The sequence below is a fragment of the Acinonyx jubatus genome, chromosome B1, assembly GCF_027475565.1.
Source record: "Acinonyx jubatus isolate Ajub_Pintada_27869175 chromosome B1, VMU_Ajub_asm_v1.0, whole genome shotgun sequence".
Taxonomy (NCBI): domain Eukaryota; kingdom Metazoa; phylum Chordata; class Mammalia; order Carnivora; family Felidae; genus Acinonyx; species Acinonyx jubatus.
Genome location: NC_069382.1, coordinates 116,710,686 through 116,732,811, shown reverse-complemented (window position 1 = coordinate 116,732,811; position 22,126 = coordinate 116,710,686). Strand labels below are relative to the sequence as shown.

The following is a 22,126-nucleotide window of genomic DNA, read 5'->3' as shown; positions in this document are numbered from 1 at the left end:
AATTAAAAGCAAAAATGAACTATTGGGACCTCATGAAGATAAAAACTGCTGCACTGCTAAGGAAAAAATCAACAAAACTAAAAGGTAACCGACAGAATGGGAAAAGATATTTGCAAATGACATATTGGACAAAGGGCTAGTATCCAAAATCTATAAAGAGCTCACCAAACTCCACACCCAAAAAACAAATAATCCAGTGAAGAAATGGGCAGAAGACATGAATAGACACTTCTCTAAAGAAGACATCCAGATGGCCAATAGGCACATGAAAAGATGCTCAACGTCGCTCTTCATCAGGGAAATACAAATCAAAATCACACTGAGATACCACCTCAGACCAGTCAGAGTGGCCAAAATGAACAAATCAGGAGACTATAGATGCTGGCGAGGATGTGGAGAAACGGGAACCCTCTTGCACTGTTGGTGGGAATGCAAACTGGTGCAGCTGCTCTGGAAAACAGCGTGGAGGTTCCTCAAAAAATTAAAAATAGAGCTACCCTATGACCCAGCACAGCTCTGCTAAGAATTTACCCAAGGATACAGGAGTGCTGATGCATAGGGGCACTTGTACCCCAGTGTTTATAGCAGCACTCTCAACAATAGCCAAATTATGTAAAGAGCCTAAATGTCCATGAACTGACGAATGGATAAAGAAATTGTAGTTTATATACACAATGGAATACTACGTGCAAGAGAAGGAATGAAATATGGCCTTTTGTAGCAATGTGGATAGAACTGGAGAGTGTTATGCTGAGTGAAATAAGTCAAATAGAGAAAGACAGATACCATATGTTTTCACTCTTATGTGGATCCTGTGAAACCTAAAGGTTAGAGAGGGAGGGAGCCAAATCATAAGAGACTCTTAAAAACTGAGAACAAACTGAGGATTGATGGGGGGTGGGAGGGAGGGGAGGTGGGTGATGGGTATTGAAGAGGGTACCTGTTGGGATGAGCACTGGGTGTTGTATGGAAACCAATTTGACAATAAATTTCATATTAAAAAAATCTCTCTGTAGTTCGGGGAGCAATAAATAGAAAGATGGTCAACTAATACAAATAGAAGTGTGGTCAGTGATCTATTTGGTATGATTTAATTGCCAATAAATTTTTTTTAATGTTTATTCATTTTTGAAAGACAGAGAGTGCAAGCAGGGGTGGAGCAGAGACAGAGGGGGACACAGAATCCAAAGCAGGCTCCAGCCTCTGAGTTGTCATCACAGAGCCCGATGAGGGGTTCAAACTCACAAGCAGTGAGATCATGACCTGAGTTGAAGTCGGACAACTTAACCAACTGAACCACCCAGGCTCCCCTAATTGCCAATTTTCTTTTCTAGTCCTACCTGTCACTAATTTTTTATCAACCCTAAGTGCCAAATGTTTACTGTATACCAGGCTTTACTGTTTCAAATTTTCCAATATGCTTGTCCTTTATCTAGTTGTTTCCTTCTTCACCTTACTCTAATATTAATCCATCAATTCAAATTGAAGGTCCAATTCGCGTTTATCCTCCTTTAATTTTCCCCACTGAGAACACTATTGAATCATTCATTTGTATTACAGCTATTTGTACATATTTCCTTGTAAGATTCTTGAAGGCAAGTATGTGTTATTCGTATTTGTATTTTCCACAGTGTCAATTTCCCAGTAGAATTTGAGTTCTATTAAACAGGGCTCTCACACATCTTGGTCATCATTGTATCTCTTGGCATTGAGCATAATGCCTGGCACATAGCAAGCATATTATAAGTGTATTTTGAGTGAGTGTATGTAAGGATTTTAAAACATAATCTCCATCAAGGTTATCTCCATAATCTCCAAGGATTTGTCTGTTTTATTCATTACAAAATGAATATGTTAATATTACCAGGTGAACACATGCTTATTTGGAAGTCTCAGTATTCATCATATACACCAAAAGTTCTTCAATCTCTATATCTTCACAGAAGTCAAATATAAAGTGTTTGTTCCTTTTCACCCAACGAATTCAGTGGATGATGTATCGTTCTGAAAATAAGACATCTCCTAGAAGTGCAAGAGTAAAATGTAAAAGAATCAAAATAAAATGGATGTTTATGTTAAGAGTAGTTTCGGTTTTGTTCCTTGTGCTTTTCTGTGTTCTAAATTTTCTGTAATGAAAAGGTCTTATTTTATAATCAGAAAAAAATAGTATTTTTAAAGAGTGTAAAGGATGAGATGATTTGCAAATGTATGGTTGAGGAAACTTTGAGGACATCCAAGTTCAATCAAGGTTATCTGGAGTTAATATCAGAGAGAAAATATTGGAATGTGAAAATTACTTTGACCTGAAATGTAATAAGCCTCTCTTAAAAAACAATACCTCTCAGAGGAGAGATGAATGGCACCAACCTTAGGAAAAGAAAAAGACATCATAGAACAAGAACTTATAGTGATTTCTTAGCAGTGCCTTGGAAGTATGACACCTTTGCTGTGGACTGTTTTCCACCCAGATTCATATGTTGAAGGCTTAACCCCCAATGTGATGCTATGTGGAGATGGGCTTTTGGAGGTAATTACATTTAAATGAGGTCATGAGGAAAGAAAAGACACCACAGAGCTTACATACTCCCCCTCCCCCAACCCATTCTCATCTCTTTCCCTATCACATGATGACACAGCAAAAAGGAGGCCATAAATGAGGTAGGAAGAGAGCCCTCGGCAGAACCTGATCATGATAGCACCCTCATGTTGGAATTCCATCCTTCAGAACTATGAGAAAATGTCTGTTGTTTAAGTCACTCAGTCTATGGTACTTTGTTATAGCCGCCCAAGCAGAATAAAATAGATCAAGAAGACTAAGATCGGAACTGTTATGTGGCAGGTAGTTTTCCTTTCTCTCTCTCTCTCTTTTTTTTTTTTTTTTTTTTTTAGAGAGGGAGAGAGCATGACGGGGAGTAGAAAGGGAAAGGGAGAGAGAGAGAGAGAGAGAGAGAGAGAGAGAGAGAGAGAGAGAATCTTAAAACAGGCTCCACGCTCAGCACTCAGCATGAAGCCTGGTGGGGGCTCGATCCCACAACCCTGGGATCATGACTGGAGCTGATTTCAAGAGTTGAAAGCTCAATTGAGCCGCCCAGGCACCCCTGGCAGGTAGTTTTCTATATTGGAATAGGATCTCCTCAGTGATTCAGTCGATGAAAGTTTATTAAATGCCTACTGTGTTTCATGCCCTGTGCAAAGTACTGCGGATCCAAAGATGACCAAGACAAAGCTCCCACCCCTAAGGAGCTCATGTAATAGGAAACAAGCATGTAAACAAACTGAAAAAAGATTATAAATGCTTTGACAGAAGTATGTATGGGGTACTTACATCCTTTTTTCAGGAACTCAGAGGTCAGGGTAATTGTTTCTATCTGTGTTGGGGTGGTGTAAGTTTGGTTGGCCGGAGTCAACACTCTGTATCTAGTTAACTCTGAGTTCAACCAAGTCAATAGCTGTGACTCATGATGTGGTGATAAGCCTGAGACTTCAGTTACAAACCCTGCATAGGCCCATACTGGACAGTTATAGGCACTTAGATAGTGGCTGCCCACCAAGGAGAGGGAGGACAGAACCTGTTTTATGCCCTCCAAAATGGTATAGGCTATTGCTAGTGGCCAAATGGCCTCTTGCACCATTTCTGTACTGTGAATTTCCACTTCCAATTCTTCTTTGGAGCCTTGAATATTTATAACAACATTCTCATTTACTTATACTAATTGTATTTTGTATATGTTAACAAGCATTCAAAGCTGTTACTGGAGAAAAACTACTGGAGAACATGGGACCTAGCACTAACTGCAGCACCCTTTTGCCTCACATGCCTTTTGCTGTCTATGTTCTAAGCATCCTCCATATCCTAGCCCAGGCCTTACTTTGTCTGGGAGCTGTGTCTGAACTGTACCACCCCTGGATTGTGTGGGTGCTCCTGTTATGAGCCCCCCAGGACTCCTGTATTTTCTGCATCATAGCACATATCATATTGCTTTGAAATCTCTTATTTAATTGTCTACTAGACTGTCAGATCCTTAAGGACAGGAGCAATAATAGTTTTGATGATGTCCCTAGGTCATCAAAGCCTTCCACTAAGTATTTATTGAAGGAATCTAGTTTCAGAGCCTGCAAAAGTAGAGGAACAGATGAGCATTAAGTTTATGTTGCTACCACCAAGGTGCATCTAACCAATGAAGTTCAGTTTGAAATATTTATCTGAATTTCGGCATAAATTAATCCAATCCAAATAAAGAGCAAAAACTAGAAGGAAACACAGTTCCATAAAGTAACCAAAGTCAGGCTGATATAAAAATTGAAGCTATTATGGCTTCATATTATGTTAGCTTAATAAAAATTAAGTTGGTTTTGAACAGAGGTGAAAGTCATGGAGAAAGGGTCTGGAACAGTAGTCTAAGGACAAGAGAGGAATGGATAGGCTTTATGCAGATCAGCTTGGTAGGATCAGAATATTTGTAATCTATTCATTTAACACAATCTATTCCTTTAATAAGAAAGGGCTGAATCAGGGCACTCCTTAAGGCAAACTCAGATGGGCCACTAAAATGGGAGACTCTATGTTGCCACCTAGGAGACAGGATAATGTCTGTCTAGGTGCATAGCTGCAAGAGGAAGAGCCAATGAAGATACTCTGCATACTTGAAATTTTGGTGGGACCAATCAGTTACAATACTACACAGAATGGTAGTAAGAGAGGTACAAATGGAGTAGAGGCAGATTGGCACAGAAAGTGGGGGTAAAACTGATGGGGAATTGCATAAAGTGGGGGTAGAAATTAATGGGGGATTGCATTATGGTATTTAAAAATAAAAAAGAGAAGAGGAGCCAAAAATATGACAAGGCATGAAAGGTCAGGTGACTATGAATCATGAAATTGTGACAGTTACAGTAAGTTAGAACAAGCTGTTGGCTAATAGAATAGGATACTGCATTTGATGTTTTCCATGTTAATCTTAAATTGTGGTAGTACATTTTAGTGTATATGTCCCTAAACAAATTAAGATATATGATGAAGACTTATTTAAAAAAAAAAAAAAGGTCGAGAAATCAGGTTGGAGTTGTAGAATATTACCATACAAATGGAAAGGATAATGGCTGAAAATGCTCTTTAAAGAAATAGCCACACTTTTGTTTCTATTACATTTAAGGTTTAAACATGACATATCTCAATATCCATCTAGATAAAGTAGCCTCTGGCAGTTGATAAAATTAGCTTCTGGTAGCAGCTTTCTAATCATTATATTCAGCATTCTCTCTCTTCACCTCTAAACTTGTACAGAAGTCTCTTCCTGAACTGCTTCATTTTTATTTTGATGTTCAGCTTTCTGGAGAAGCCTGGGGCCCAGCAAACCAATGAGCAGACTGCCAATTGGGGCTGTGATGAGGATGGACAAAAATGCCACTGTCAACACATCCATTCCATATTCTTCCAATTGTTTCTCTCCATGTGATCTTGCTGTGTCCAAAGCCACAGATCCTATGGCAGCCTATACAAGTTTAAAGGTAACATTGTAAACATAAGACAAGCACACAGAAAAAAGGTGAATTATTTTCTCATTTGCAAAAACAAATGGCTTATTCTCTTGCTCAACTAAGAAAGTTCTTAGTCTTCCTTCAAAGCATACTGCAGTTAGTTTTGTCTGAAAACTCTCCCTGTCCTTGCTTGGGGAAAGAATAGTGATTCATATGTACCTATTTGTATAAGGTAGGGTTACAAAAAGTATCAGGCAAATATATTTCAAAACAAAAGGCAAATGCAGACTCACAATATTAATTAACTATAACATGATCTTATATACTAACTTCCTCCTGAGTAAAGCTGAATGTTACTGGTCATCTCATTCTTTTATCTTTAGAATTCTGAATTAAGAAAAAAAGCAAGATGAAAAAATGCAGTGATACTGGAAGATGGTGAAGTTTTAAATAACAACAACAATAATAAAAGCCCATGTTGTGTGTAAGCGATGAATCACGGAATCTACCCCCAAAACCAAGAGCACACTGTATACACTGTATGTTAGCCAATTTGACAATAAATTATATAAAAAAATTAAACAACAAACAAAAGAATATGTTTTGCTTTAGAGCCTAATTATTAAACATCATGAAACTTGAAAATGTTAGGCACCTTCAAAACTTGAAGTTAATGTTATTCAGTATTTAGTTAATTTTTGCCTTGGGAGTTGGTAAAATGTCTTATTTAAGATTTGGCTTTTGAAAAGCCTTACACAATTTTTGTTTCCTTTTTCACAGGCAAAATGCAGTATTATCAGTGCACATGGCAAAATAATATATTAAACGATCTGGTTATTCCCTTATTCCACAGAACACAACAATGTTAGCCTGGAGGATAATCAAATAGAAGAGAAAATATCAGTGTGCATAAGACACATGGCAGAGACTACTAATTGCCCGCAAATATCTGAATGCCCCTTTATCCTTGTATAATGAAACTCTTGAGTTTCAGCTGGTCAATTACCGTACAAATAGACTTTTTTCAGCCTTTTTTACGACTAGATGAAGCTATGTTTCTAAGTTCTGGCCACTGAGAGGCAAGCAGAAGTGATAAATGCTATTAGTAGACTGCTCTCTAGGTGGACGCACGGATGGAAGGCACACGCTGAGGGTAGTAGCCACCCTGCCAGCTCTGGAATGCCCAGATAATTTATTTGAAGGTTCTTGGTTATTGCAGTTTACCTTGTACCATAACTAATACAACATTTCAAGAATTCTTGAGAAGATTTGCACATACTACAATGTGTAGTTTTCAATTTTCTGTTGTGTGTGTGAGTATGCATGTGTGTTTTGGGGCTTGTACATATGCTGAGTTGTGATTTAAAATATATTTCTTATAGTATACATGAGCAAAAAAGTTTGAAAAACACTAATGTAGAAAAAACATATACGACAGTTTTATTTCTTGTGCAGTGGCAAGAGGAGAAAAAATTTTTTATACAATACTTACTTCACAGAACATACATTATTCAACAGGTTCTGGATAATGTTTCCTTATTTTAAAATTGGCTTTGAAAGCAGGAAAGTGTCATTTTCCAAATGTTAATGTTTAGAAACAAATCTTTCATACCAAAGCTACTAGAGTGATTATTTGATATTTACCCACTAAAGTTACCAAAGGTAGTGAGGAAGCTGAAGACACTCTGAGGGAGAAACTATTTCACTTACTGTACTATTAACCTCACAGTATTCTTATCCATTATGTCTCAGACGTCTTTGAAAGTCTGATGGAAATGAAAACTCCTCTGGAATAATGCCGAAGCTCACAGCCACACAAAATCTGGCATAGTTATAGAGCATACATATCCCCAAAAGCTTCCTAAATTAAGAACATCTGATTTTCATTTCATGAAACAGAAATGTGCATATTTAAACAACTGCAAAATAATCAGAGAAGAGACAGTTAAATCTTGTGTGCTATGTTTAGTTTGAAAATATGGAACATAATCAGAAATATATTACATTTGCAACAAATAATAATCTACACAGTTGTAATTTAATTAGTAATTAAATTCTATCAAATACGTGGTCAGTAATTTCAAGCACCTATATTCATGCCTTGCTCATGAGAGTGCACAGTTTTGGGGTCATGTGATTGATACATTTGACAGGAGGTTCGGCTAGTTTGAAAATTTTAATATCAACCAATAATCTAGGAAGGCAATAAAGCATTTTCTTAATTGTTTTTAATAAATCTTTCTCCTTTATATATAAAGACTGTGGTCAAGCATAACTGATCATTAGTCATATGGACACTGAAGTATTTCCAAATACTAAGATGGGCCATGCTATTTCTGTTTCACTCTCTTCTTGGAAGATATTGAATGCAAAGTTGTCAAAAGATTGACAACTATCTTTCTGGGTGATTTAGAGAACTCTGACTGATAAAAATTCAAACACTTTCTTCCTGTGACTACTACTTTCTGCTTAGTGTAGGGATATATTGGATTTTTAGTTGATTTAAGTAAATCTGGTGATCTAGATAAATTTAAATGAGCCATCATATATAGGAAATCAATATACTCAAAATAAAACGTTTAAACAGTAGATTAGTATAAACCCTTTTTGTAAATCAGTCTTCAATTACATTTTTTCACCAAATTTGAATTAGCCCTCTTATTCAAAAGTTCAAGATACCATATATAAATAGGAGTTAAGATGCTAAGCCATCCTATCCATTATTACCTGGACTGTGGCCTTCGGAAGCCATGCAAAAGAAATAAATATCTTTTCCTTTATGTTAAAACCAGCAAAACACACCATCAGAAATGTAGTCAAAACTCGTATCAATACTGCAGTGCCGAGGATGGCAATACAAAGGCCTGTAAGAAATACTTAATTTTTAGATGTAATGAAATACTGAGGGAGAAAATGAAACTCATGGTTATTGATTCAAAATACTATCAACTGTAATTGTCTAAATATATTAAAAAATTAAAAAGACAAAGATGATTAGGCATAATTTATCAAAACATCAACATTAAGGATCAAACCACATGTTTGAAAGAAGTTATTTTTCCTAGATTAAACCAGAAATTAATTAAATATATTTGATATATGGATGAACTAGAGGGTATTATGCTAAACAAAATTAGTCAGTCAGAGAAAGACAAGTATCATATGACTTCATTCATATGAGGAATTTAAGATACAAAACAGATGAACATAAGGGAAGGGAAGCAAAAATAATATAAAAACCAGGAGGGGGACAAAACCTAAGAGACTCTTAAATACAGAGAACAAACCGAGGGTTGCTGGAGGGGTTGTGGGTGGAGGGATGGGCTAAATGGGTAAGGGGCATTAAGGAAGACACTTGTTGGGATGAGCATTGGGTGTTATACATAGGGGATGAATCACTGGTATCTACTCCTGAAATCATATAGTGCCCCTATTGCACTATATGCTAACTAACTTGGATGTAAATTAAAAAATAAATAAATTAAAAAAAATTTAATAAAAGAAAGAAAAAGGTTGAGCACAAATTCTCCATAGCAAAAAAAAAAAAAAAAAAAGAGAGAGAGAGAGATTTGATATATATTACAAAGGAGATGTGAACGTTATTTCTTTTAAGCTGTATAGCAAGAACCACACTTTCTTCCATGTGTTTATTCAACAAGAATTCATTAAATGATAACTATGCATGACAGGATTTGGACTACGTATTGTGTATACAAAAATGCATAATGTGCAGACTTTGCCTCTACGAAATTCAAAGTCAGAGGAGAACAGAAGCATAAACAGCTAATTAATACGCTATAAGGTAAGGGCAATATAAACATACTGGTAAGAGGTCATAGAGGAGGAAAACATTAATGTCTTCATCAAAATGGTTGAGAACTATTTACAGAGTATAAACCAAAGGTGACATTAAAGATACTTATCAGCCAGTATGGAAGCAATTAGCCAATCAGAACAGAGCTGGCTGGGCACTGACCTATCAGAATAGACACTGGCAGTCTACATCTGTTTCACCATATTGGTGTATACACTGAGTGCCCATTAGCCCTGGTTAACGTGCACAGATACTTCATTCAGTCCTTTAGAATCCTTTGCTCAGAGATAAGTTCATCCTGATTTGCAAAAGAAGAACTGTGACTAGGGCTGCTACAGGCTACTGAACCTGAGAAAGGTGCTAACCTGAGCTAAGGTGACTGCTAAGAGGGTGATTTTCTAAAAAGTAACATTTGTTGAGTGTTTACTGTGTGCTAGGTTCTGCATTCAGCTTTAAGTGCACTCATTACTTACTCCTTACAACCTGTGGGGAAGTGTTTCTTATTTTACAGTTGAAAAAAAAAATGAAGTTTAGAAAGGATCAATGACTTTCTCAAGTTCAAAGGTTAGTAAAACACCAGATAGACATTGCTGGAGGATCTACTGTGAATCTGCAATATGGCTTCTTTACAAAAAAGTGTTGTGGCTCTTTATAGAAGAACATTGCTCTTATCATCATTGTTGCAAATCAGGTTGGTAGGGTTCAAAAGTACTTGTTGCCTGAAGTACAAGAAACCAAAGGGATGATTTGGTTCATTTCCAGGAGGAAACATTGAAGGTTTGGGGAAAAGATGATTTAGAAGTTTTGAACATATTGACTTGGAAGTTTTGTGAGATTTACAAGTGGTGATTTCCAATCAGCAATTAGATACACTGATTTAGAGATAAAAATTTTGGAATTATATAGTTTATAATCAAAGCTACTGAATACAGATGAGCCCAGAAAAATGACATAGAGTGAGAAGCACAGAATGCTTTGGAAGAACTTGGATGAAGAGTAGAATTTAAGCCATATACAGTGTAAGTGAGGACTCAAACGGCATTGAAAAATATGAAGTTTCAGAATTCAATGTAAAATGTATTTTAAAGAGGTCAATAGCATCAAATGCTGCTGAACGATCACGTAAAAAAAAAAGACTGATAAGTATTCAATAGTATATTTAGCAATATAACCTTGGTGAGAGCAGGGATGGTTGTACGATAGGTGAAAGCTGGGCAGAGATGTTTTGAAGAACAGAGTGAGAGTTGAAATGGAAAAAGGAGATATAGTTACCTCTTTGGAAAAGTTTGAAAAGAGGAATAAAGAAGAAGCATGGTAGATGGGGGGGGAAGTGAAATGAAGAAAGGAAATTTTATGTATTTACATACTTATATATAAATATAAATTGTGGTAAAATGCACGTAACAAATTTGCCATCATAACCATTTTTTTATTAAGATTTTTTTTAATGTTTATTTTTGAGAGAGTAAGAGAGTGCGAGAGGGGGAGGGGCAGAGAGAGGGAGACACAGAATCTGAAGCAGGCTCCAGGCTCTGAGCTGTCAGCACAGAGTTGGAAGTGGGGCTCACACTCAAGACCTGAGCTGAAGTCGGATGCTTAACTGACGGAGCCACGCAAGAGCCCCCGCATCGTAACCATTTTTGAGTGTACAAGGTAAGTAGCATTAAGTTAAACATTCACATTTTTGTGCCAAATCTTCAGAATTTTTTCATCTTGCAAATTGACCTATTTAACACTTCATTTCTCCCTCCCCCAAGTCCTTGGCACCAGTCTACTTTCTGTTTCTGTAGTCTGACTACTGTAGATGCCTCATATAGGTGGAATCATACAGTATTTGTCCTCTGGGTTCATCCATGTTGTAGTATGTATTGGAATGGAAAGACACTGAGACAGGAGAGATTAGAGTTCGTTTAAATTCTGAAGAGGAAAGAACTGTGACATGGATATTTGAAGATATATGAAAAAAGGGAAGAATCGATGTGTGAGATCCAGAAGAAAGTAGCAGGGACATGGGATTCCTAGTAAAGATGAAAGAATATGGAATGAGCAGAAAGAAGAAATAGTGTGTACATGTGCACCAATAAATTTTTAAATGTGGTGTTATGAATAAAAAGTTTTAATATGATGGCTTTCGAATATATGAATAAATAAATGAATGAATGCTCGAATGGACATTTCTGTTCCATGGGTGTATATTATAGAACTGAGTAGTTATCTTTGCAATTCTGGCCCTTGATAAGAACAAGTCTAACTGAACATTTTTATCTTTAGAAAAAACTTTTAAGACCTGCATTTTCTAGATAGTAGTTAGCAGTGTTACTTTTCTTTACAAAGAATAATATCAAAGGTATAAAATTTATGCCTTAGATTGACAAAGATTACTTTCTAGCCAACTCCTGGAAGAGACTTAGATCATTATTAACTTTTTATATAATTGTGAAAGTAAATTTACCTAATAAAGGTATTCCACTGAATATAAAAGTTGATTGTAACAAAAGTACTACTTTGAAATTCTTACCTACAGTTTCTGGTCTGAGAGATGCAATAGATACTTCTGCTCCAATCAGTCCAAACAGAAGGGGCTGAAAGATGTACCAGGAAACTGCAATAATTTTTTCAACATCTGCCTAAAAGAAACACACCCACACACAGATTTTTATTACATGAAGTTACAAGTTCTAAGAATTTTACTAATTTGAAATTTGAGTCAATTTGACCTGAGATAGGCTTTATTTCTGTGACATCTTTTTTTCTTTTAATGTTTATTTATTTTTGAGAGAGAGAGTGCAAGCAGGGGAGGGGTAGAGAGAGAGAGGGAGACACAGAATCCCAAGTAGGCTCAAGGCTCCAAGGTGTCAGCACAGATCCCGATGCGGGGCTCGAACCCACAAACTGTGCAATTGTGACCTGAGCCAAAGTCGGGTGCTCACCGACTGAGCCACCCAGGTGTCCCTATTTCTGTGATACCTATAAATAAGAGGTTAGCTAAAATAGAACAAAAAACTGCATAAAGATATTTCTAACACAGTTATTATATGAGGTGCTTTAGAGTTGGTTTGCAAGTGGATGTTAATTATAAAAAGTCTAATAAAATAATCTTAGGGGGGTTTCTACTTCTGAATATATGATATGTGTGTATGTACAAATGTAATACCTAGTATTTTATAGTTAAAATTTTATGTTAATCTTCATTTGACAATATGATTTTGAGATCTTATAATAGTAGCACATATATCTAGATACACATCTCATTATTGTTATACAGTAATCTATAGTATGGTAGTACCATAGTTTATTCAATCATTTCTTTATTGATGGCCCCTTGTTTCCCATTTTATTTTATCTTTATAGAAAACATCATTTAAGGTTGTCTCAAATCATGCACAGAAATATAACTCAGGTCTAGTAAAATGCTGTGCCACTTGTTAATTTTTTACACCTTGGTTCCAAATCCACATTTCATTGTTGCTCTGCAGAAAATTAAGCTAAGCCTTTAAATATTTCTCTTTTGCCAGCTGGCATCATATTAAATTTTGTCAGTAGAGAGTGCTGAAGAGATATTGCAAGGAAGATACTCTCCTTCCTGATTTCTGGGGCTCCTCCCAGCAGGATCCTATAGCACACTTGGGTTTCTTCAGCACCCAGGTATCTTCTCCAGTGCTGGGCTTCTATAGTGCATGGCAGCCAGCAGCACCCAGTGGCCAGCAGCCGCTCCTAGCTTACTGCAAGGGAGTTTCATAGCCTATTCCCTTGGGCAAAATACCTCCCCATGCACGCTAGAAGGTGAATTTGGAGTATAGATTTCCAGCAAATTGTCCAAGCAGGGCACCATGGCTGCCTTCTCCACCATCCAGGGAATAAAGGCTTTCCAACATGATCTGGATTCTGAGCCCTGGGGGTGGGAGAAGGTGGGATGGAGTGGGGAGGTCTTAGGGGATGCTCAATCTGAGCGCTAGGGGTTTATAGCTTATTCCTATATTCTTCAGGGGTCCTTTACATCTTACAAGCCAATCTCTTATTATCTGATCCCCTGGTATGGTTAATAATTAACTTTCCCTATTCCAGTTATCATGTGATTTCCCTTGCCTGATAAGATCCTAACTGATAAAAGCACTAACTTTATAACACATACTGCCAAAATCCTAAAAGAAGATGAGCACAACTGACTATACCAAGGCTAGAATGTTTTGTGGCAACAGAAACCACACACAAAGAACAAAAAGATGACAAACCAGGAGAAAATATTTGTACTGTGCATAACAGAATAAGGAGCAAAATCTAAGCAATAAGAAAAAGAAAGTAAAAGAAAAAAATGGGCAATGTATATATACAAGTAATTCATAGCTGAAGAAACACAAATGGCCAAAAACATAAGATGTTAAAATTCAGTAATCAGTGAGACACAAATTAAAATGATATGTCACATTTGAGGAGGCATTACATTACAAAAACTACTAAAAAGTTTTAATAATGTCAAGTATCTGTGATTGTAAGGAAACTCTCACTAATTGGTAGGAGAACAGATTGATAGTGCTTTTTTTTAGAGGGCAATTTAGCAGTACCCATAATAGTATCTAAAAATTTGTATTGAACAGATTTTTCCAGTTAACTAATAAGAATCTATTTTTAGACAACACTTTTACACTTATAACTACACACCTTTGAGGATCTGGTTTTCTATATCTATATTCAGCAGTTTAACAAAGGAAGATTACATTGTGTCTCTGTTTTCTTTATTTTTAAACAAATTCTGGTATGTTTATTAGGGTGAAGATTCTGTTTCCTCTTGGCTTACAAAAGAGCTCATGTGTGAGGGGGCTGGTTGATTTACTTATACAGTTCTATTCCTACATCATGCAAAGAGTTATGTTTTCATATCATAAGGAATCAGATAATAACTTAGGGTCAAATACTGCCACCTGCTAAATACAAGCCACTTGTCCCTCAGTGCCTTATTTTCTTCTCATCTGTAAAATGGGAAGTTTATATAACATCCAAGATCTTTTATCATTTAATGACAATTAAATTGTCCTACCAAAACTGGAGTCCAGTTGCCCACCTTTCTACGTATCTTTAAATTTTACTTTTTAATTTAGTTTTTAGAGTATATCATAGGTATAGCTCAGACTTTAGTTGCTTTCCACGTTAGTGCAGAACAAAAATCAACTCTATTAATCTTAGGTTACTTAGTCTTTTGTTACCATGACTAATTATTTAAGGGAAGGCCTCAAAAATATTTAATGTACTCAGAACTCCAATGAAAGCAGATGGCCTAAAAAGCTTTCTCCATCCAATTATTTTCATTTCTAAACTGTAGACAAAGGCCACCGTTTGTTTTTTTGATTGTAATGCTTAAGACTAGTTGAACATCAGACATAGGTTTATATATTGTAAGACTTAGAAATGGGAGAAGAGTCAAAACGTACCCTCTTAATGCTTTCTCATAACTTCAAAATGAATGTGCTTATAAAGAAAACGGAGTCATCAAATAGGCTAAGTGTAAAAGAGAGCAGAGGAATGAAAACTACGTTGTCCACACTAAATGTTTAAGGCTACTTTATACATCTGTTTGTAGCAGTAGCAAGAATCTTCAAAAACATAAATCACTTTCAAGGATGGACAAAGGAAGAAAATGAGCAGAAATGGAAGTTTTACCATGACTTAAATACCTACGTAAGCTGATACCTCCCTTCTCAGAAAGAGTATTTCAAGATTCAGAAGATTCAAAATATGTCAGAAAAACCATCCCATAGCTACAAAGGTCTTCAGAAGAAGCACTGGATTTGAAAATAGATGAAAAAAAAAATGACAGAGGCTGTAAAAAGGTGAGTGTATTTGAATACAATAAATGGCAAGATTAATGATATATGGAAAAACCAAGTAAAGAAGTATGAAATAATGTCAGAAAACTATAGCATAAACAGTTTTATAACATATTTTAGCTTTTCAAATTATAACTCAAAACTAGCCTTGATATAGCACTGTTGAGTTTACAATCGTTTCATATCTGTTTTCCTACATAGTAGTCACTATTCTTTTGATATTATTATTATTTTCTTCCTATTACAGTTTGAGAAAACAGAGTAATAGAGAAGGCATGTAAGTTTGGGGGGATTATACAGCTACAGAGCAGTAGAATTGGGATTGGAATCCCAATTACTTTATCTTAAATTTTAAGCTCTTTTTATTATATTGTATTGCTCTACAAAGTAGTTACAAAATAATAAGGATTATATTATTATTTACTGAGTGTATTCTATGGCTAAGGATTTAGCTTTGTATAGAGTATAATGGTTAAAAGAAAGTGTGTGTGTGTGTGTGTGTGTGTGTGTGTGTGTGTGTGTGTGTAAGGTAAAGAGATCCATATATGAGAGTTACCAGAGGTACATATGAAAAAAGTGTTCCTAGTTCTTCCACTGGGTTGTAGGATTACATGGACCTATGTTCAGCTGGGTTGAAGGCAATTCAGGCAAAATTATGACAAACGCAGACTAACAGATGCTGTGTTTTGGTTTATAATGATCTTTTCTCTATAATCCCCAGTTTTTGAGAAGAGTGGTATAACTGGAACTGGTCAAAGTTTCCCTTGCCTTGCTGTGTCTTTCTGCGCCCATAGCTAATGCCCACTTGTAACAGGCACTAATCTCCCCTTTGATTTCCCTGTTGCTAAAACTACTCTTACATGTTCCATTCCAAATGATATGGCCCCTTTCATTGTTTATTTTTTATCCTATCACTTAGGGATTTAGAGACTTAATTTTGAAGTGCAAAGTGTAGAAATATAATGTTTCTAAGGTACTTGGTATGTGTTATTCAAATAGATGTCAAAAATATAAAAATGTGCCCTGAACAACAATGCTACAGTTGTATCACAGAGTAGTAACTCTGGTGTCAGGTAAACCTGAGCTTAAATCACAGTGCCATTTTCTAATTTTGTGATTTTGGACACGTTATTTATGTCTTTCTGATTTATAGTCTCTATAAAATAGAAATGGTAATACTTTTTAAAGTTTATTTTGTGTGTGTGAAAATAAATGAGAATATCCACTTAGTGCCCAGCATACAGCCATACAGACTGGCCAAAAAAATTTACTAAAAAACAGGCAGAAGACATGAATAGACATTTCTCCAAAGAAGACATACAGATGGCCAACAGACACATGAAAGAATGTTTAGCATCACTCATCATCAGGGAAAAGCAAATCAAAACTACAATGAGATATCACTTCACACGTGTCAGAATGGCTAAAATCAATAATACAAGAAGTTAACAGGGATCGACGAAGATGTGGAGAAAGAGAAATCCTCTTACACTGTTGGTGGGAATGCAAGTTGGTATAGCCATTGTGGAAAACAGTTTGGAAGTTCCTTGAAAAGTTAGAAGTAGAACTACCTTATGATCCAGCAACTGGACTAGTAAATATTTACCCAAAGAATACAAAAACACTAATTTGATGTTTATAGCAGCATTATATAAAATAGCCAAATTATGGAAACAGCTCCAGTGTCTGTTGATAGATGGCTGAATAAAGAAAATGTAGTATATATACAATGGAATATTACTCAGCCATAAAAAGAATGAAATCTTGCCATTTATAATGACATGGATGGAGCTAGAGTATTATGCTAAGCAAAATCAGTCAGAGAAAGACAAATACCATATGATTTCACTCATATATGAAACTGAAGAAACAAAACAAAAGGAAAAAGGGGGGAAAAAAGAGAGACAGAGACAAACCGAGAAGCAGACTCTTAACTATAGAGAACAAACTGATGGTTACCAGAGGGAGGTGGGTGGTGAGATGGGTAAAAGAAGTGATGGGATTAAGGAGTGCACTTGTGATGAGCACAGGGTGTTATATGGAAGTGTTGAATCACTGTATCATACCCTTGTAACTAATATTATACTGTATGTTAACTAACTTGAATTTAAATGAAAACTTAAAAACATGAAATAATCTAATTATCAAATTAATATTATAAAAAGAAATATTAAAAAAGAACAAACTATTAGTTCCCTTTCCTCTTTTTACCTGTTACAGTATGAAATAATGAGTTGGCTGTCATTTTCGAAGATTTTTAAGGGGGTGACAACATAAAAACAGTTATCCATAAAGTTCAGTTTGAAAAAGCTTATTATGAGCATTTTTGAGAGTTTTCTTGTTGAATAAGTGAAAGGAAATAAACTAAAATATTTAAATAGTTTACAGAGCTGTTGGCTTTAGATGGAGGAACTGCAAATGATTTCTTTCCTTTTCTTTCAGATTTTCCACCTCCAAAGTTAAAAAGTGAGCACATAGTACCTTCATAAAAGTTAAAATAAAGTTAATTTTATTTTAAAAATTACTGTCTTTGGTAATTTACGTTTTTAATGCTGAAAAAAAGATTACTATTAAGAAGTGAATGGACAATTTGTAAAATGCCAATGCAGGCAAACTTCCCAAGTGTTGGACAAAGAAAAGTGTTGTGCTACATTCACAACGTGAATGTAGCAGCATCTTTCACTAAAGTGAAACTGCGACCTCGGTCCTGGGGCAGAGAATAGATCAGAGCGCTTCAAAGAGTAGGGCACATTTGTCAGCAGCCCTGGGGAGGACCCAAGACAGAGAGCAGTGAATCCACAGAGAGAAGCAAAGGAGGCAGTATAGCCCTCAAGTCCAGAGCTGAGATTAGATAGAAGACTGACCAGTGATAGGTGATAACTCTGCTTCAGCCCACAAGCAAAGTGAAGCCATGGAAAAACAAATGTTTTGATAAGAGCAAATGCTTATGGGAGACAAGGGATGATAAGAGTACCTGATTTATGCTAGGAAGTTTGTTTATTCTGTAGCTCTGCTCTGGTCAAATGTTAGGTTACTTGAAATCAGAAAGTAGAATTGAGTAATATAGGTGTTGCTAGGAAAGAAAAAAGTAGACCTGAAATAAGCCTTGTAGCCAAGAGTCTTGCAAGGCAGCAAACCAAGGGGTGCATCTAGTGCATGGAGCAGAGTTTCAAAGGGACTCTCTACTTTCTTCGAAGCCCAATCCATCTCCATGTACTTTCTGGTGGCTTCAATACCGTTCTCTACACAATGCTCCAGGCTGTCCCTACCATTTCTGTCTCCTCTGAAGCAAGACAATTCAGTTATACTTGTCTTAACTTTGTAATCATAGATTACATAGTGAGAGCCTCCTATCTGAGTGTTCTTTACTCACAGGGAAATTGTCTCTATTCTACCTCTGCAGAGATTCACTCAATTGAATTTGATTATATACCTAACCTCCAGCTTTTTAACCCTCACATATTTTTCCATGTGGCATTATTTTAAGCTTAATTATTTTGAACAGTTGTTTCCAGGTTGTCCAAAATGATATAGCTGCATTTAGGTGGGTCACCTACATCTAATTTCTCCATTAAACAGAATAGCATATGCTGCTGTCAAGTTCAAATTTATAAGGATGTAACTTGAAATTAAAATTAGTAAATGACAACCAGCTAATTTCCATAGTACATATCAAAAAAATCAATAATCTTAATGATCATGAAAATCAATAAGAAAAACCAAAACAACCTTTTAAAAAAATAGGCACAGGCTTTTGAGCAAACCGGTTAGTAAGCACAGGAAAAGATGATTAGCTTCACTCATAAAGAAATGTAATTCAGATCAATAATGAGATACATTTTTAACCTATCAGATTAGCAAAATATCTGAAGATTGAAAATACTCAGATCAGAAAGACAGATCTTCACATACTGTTGGTGAAAATATAAACTGGCGCAGTCTTTTAAAAGGGAAAATTGATATCATCAAAATATCAATGTATATACGCCTTCATAGAGCAATCCTGTTTCTGGAAATTTATCCTATAGATAAACTCAAACATATGTTGTATTTTGTTGGTTTTTTTTCACATTTTAAAATTTCTGAAATTAGGATGTCATGTCATAGTTTAATAGGCAGTATTCTTTTTTCTTTCTTGGTAGCATGTAAAATGGTGCTTCTTAGATTTGATAGCATCTTAGAGTTAATGAAATATGGCATAGGTAGGATATTTTACCGAAATACTTTTTGTCTTAGTAGAAAACCAGAAACAATTTAAAATCTGTTATCAGGAGACTGGTTAAATATAGGACAGCTATACCATGCAATACTCTGTAGCCGTAGCCCTTACAAAGAACAGGGAGGCAGCATGGAAATATGACCATAATATATTTTTAAGTCATCAAATTACAGATTGGTATATAAGGGGGAAAAGGATGTCTGTGTGTACACTTGGGCATACATTTACATATGCATAGAAAATAGCTTTTGTGATTAAATAATTTTATTAATTTGATATTAGGAAACATCTGTAAAGAAAAAAATTTACTCTGATCAGAAAGAACTTAAATGAGAAGAACTTGAAATTCACCTTTTCGCCAGCCCATCTCAAACCTGCAAGGAAGGACATGACCAGTGTGCACAATCCTCCTGACCCAGGGAAACCAAAATACACGCTGCTGAACACAGCTAGTATGGACAGCCCCAAAACAATGAATGCTCTCTTCCACACAAGTTTGTCCTTGAGAAGAAAAAGAAAGGTTGATTAGCTCAATTATTTCCTATAACTGATTTTTAATGATTGCTTTTTCTATATTCAGGACTTAGTGGAAAATGAAAATGTCTGTCTAGGCAAATAAATGCATGCCATGACATTTACTTTCTTTTCCTTAATAAAAGTAGAGTCAACACATGGACAAATGCAGCTTCCTCTTCCAAGAACACTAGTTGTATTCTCCTGCAGTTATCCAAGCAGAATTTCACAGGGCTGAATGTAATAGTAGAAAAAAGTGCATGGGCTTTGGAGCCAGACAGACCAGAGTTAAAATTCTAGCTCTTTTACACTACTGGCATATGTAGTGGTCACATAACTTAGCTTCCTCAGGCTTTTTTTCTTCTCCTCCCTGAAAGCAGTTTTGTCACAGTGTTTTTGTGAAAGTTAAAGATGTGATATCTCTAGTATTTTTAGGCTGGTTACTCCTTAATGCCATGCTCTCCTCATTTTTTTTTCTAAACATGATTCTCCTTCCTGTTTATTTATTCATTTGTTTTGTTTTTAGATTCCACATGTGAGTGAAATTATATGCTCTTTGCCTTTTTCAGTTTGACTTATTTACTAGCATAATACCCTCTGGATCCATCCATGTTATTGCAAATGGCAAGATCACATTCTTTTTTATGGCTGTTCAATGTTCTATTGTATATATATCACACCTTCCTTAGCATTTATCTATTGATGGACACTTAGGTTGCTTCCATATCTTGGCTATTGTAAATAATACTGCAATAAATACAGGGGTTCATAATCTTCTCAAATTAGTGTTTTCTTTGAGTAGATACCCAGTAGTAGAATTACTGAGTCATATGGTAATTCTATATTTTATTTTTTGAGGAACCGCCACACTGATTTCCACAGTGGCTGTACCAGTTTACCTTCTCACCAACCATGCAGTGTTCCATTTTCTCTGTATCCAATACTTGTTATTTCTTATCTTTTTGATGTTAGCCATTCTGACAGGTGTAAAGTAATAACTCATTGTGGTTTTGATTTGCATTTTCCTAATGGTTAGTGATGTTGAACATCTTTTCATGTGTCTGTTGGCCATATATTATGTCTTCTTTGGAAAAATGTCCATTCTGGTACTCTGCCCATTTTTAATCGGAATATATATGTATATACATACATATATACATGTATATACATATATATATACATACATATATACATGTATATACATATATATATATATATATATATATATATATATATACACTCCGATTAAAAATGGGCAGAGTACCAGAATATATATATATATATATATATATATATATATATATATATATATATATAGGTGTTGAGTTGTATAAGTTCTTTATATATTTTGGATACTAAGCCTTCTTGGATACATCATTTGCAAATATTTTCTCCCATTTAGTAGGTTTTAGTCTTTTAGTTTTGTTAATGGTTTCCTTTGTTGTGCAAAAGCTTTTTATTTTGATGTAGTTCCAATAGCTTATTTTTGCTTTTGTTTCCCTTGCCTTAGAAGACATATCTAGAAAAATGTTTGCCATGGCCTAAACTTCTTGATCACTTTAGAAGGCAAGTAGGTCTTTAGAAGTGCTTGACTTGGAAGTATCCAGGCTCAGGATTACTAGAGTTCACTCCCAGCTCTGCTGCTTTCTAGCTATATGAACTCGTTCAAGTTACTTCTTAAATCTCAATCTCCTCATCAGTAGAAAGGTACTGATGAATACCATTAATAGTATTCTCTTCATGGGTCTTATGTGGTTTACACTAGATTACATGAGTTTATATGATTGTACTAGATCAGTGCTTCCCAAAAGAACATCCAGTGATGATGGAAATTTCTACATCTGCACCACTGAAATGTTCTCTATCTGCTATAGCCACATGTAGCTGGTGGCTGCCATATTGAATGTAGTGGCACTTTATTGTACTTACTATATCATTTTATATACAGTAAGCAACAAAATGTAAGCCATCACTCTTTTCTTTATTTTGTTGTGTAATTAGAAAATCCTATAATTTTCTTTTATGCATTCATAAAATTTTTTACAATTTTAGTTGGAGGGTTTTGGAGCATAGTAAAAATCCAACTCATCATACTTTCTTATAATGGAAATATTAATTTTTTTAAAGTTCTACTTTAGTTAAGTTTATATTTCCATTCAAAATTCTCTGAAATTTCAAAATAATGCCAGTTTTTATAGGAAAACAAAGACTCTTATATGTTTGTCTATCCCAAGAGACTTAGGAGGGTAAAGGAAAACAAAACAAAAAAACTCTCTGTGA

The 22,126-nt window shown here is 35.4% G+C and overlaps 1 protein-coding gene across 3 annotated transcripts in view; it reads right to left on the bottom strand.

Annotated features, from left to right (window-relative positions):
* Positions 1–4,289: 4,289 nt before the first annotated feature.
* SLC9B2 (solute carrier family 9 member B2) overlaps positions 4,290–22,126 on the bottom strand; it is a 49,168-nt gene continuing 31,331 nt past the window's right edge. For 2 of the 3 annotated variants that reach the window (XM_015082904.3, XM_053217091.1), the window contains 4 exons: positions 19,685–19,834; positions 11,811–11,919; positions 8,206–8,342; positions 4,290–5,492 (listed from right to left, as the gene is read on the bottom strand). In XM_015082904.3, coding sequence (XP_014938390.2) covers positions 5,271–5,492; positions 8,206–8,342; positions 11,811–11,919; positions 19,685–19,834 — 618 coding nt within the window. In that variant the 3' untranslated portion in view covers positions 4,290–5,270. The remainder of the gene's footprint in view (positions 5,493–8,205; positions 8,343–11,810; positions 11,920–19,684; positions 19,835–22,126) is intronic. The other variant, XM_027061691.2, reaches the window with a different exon arrangement.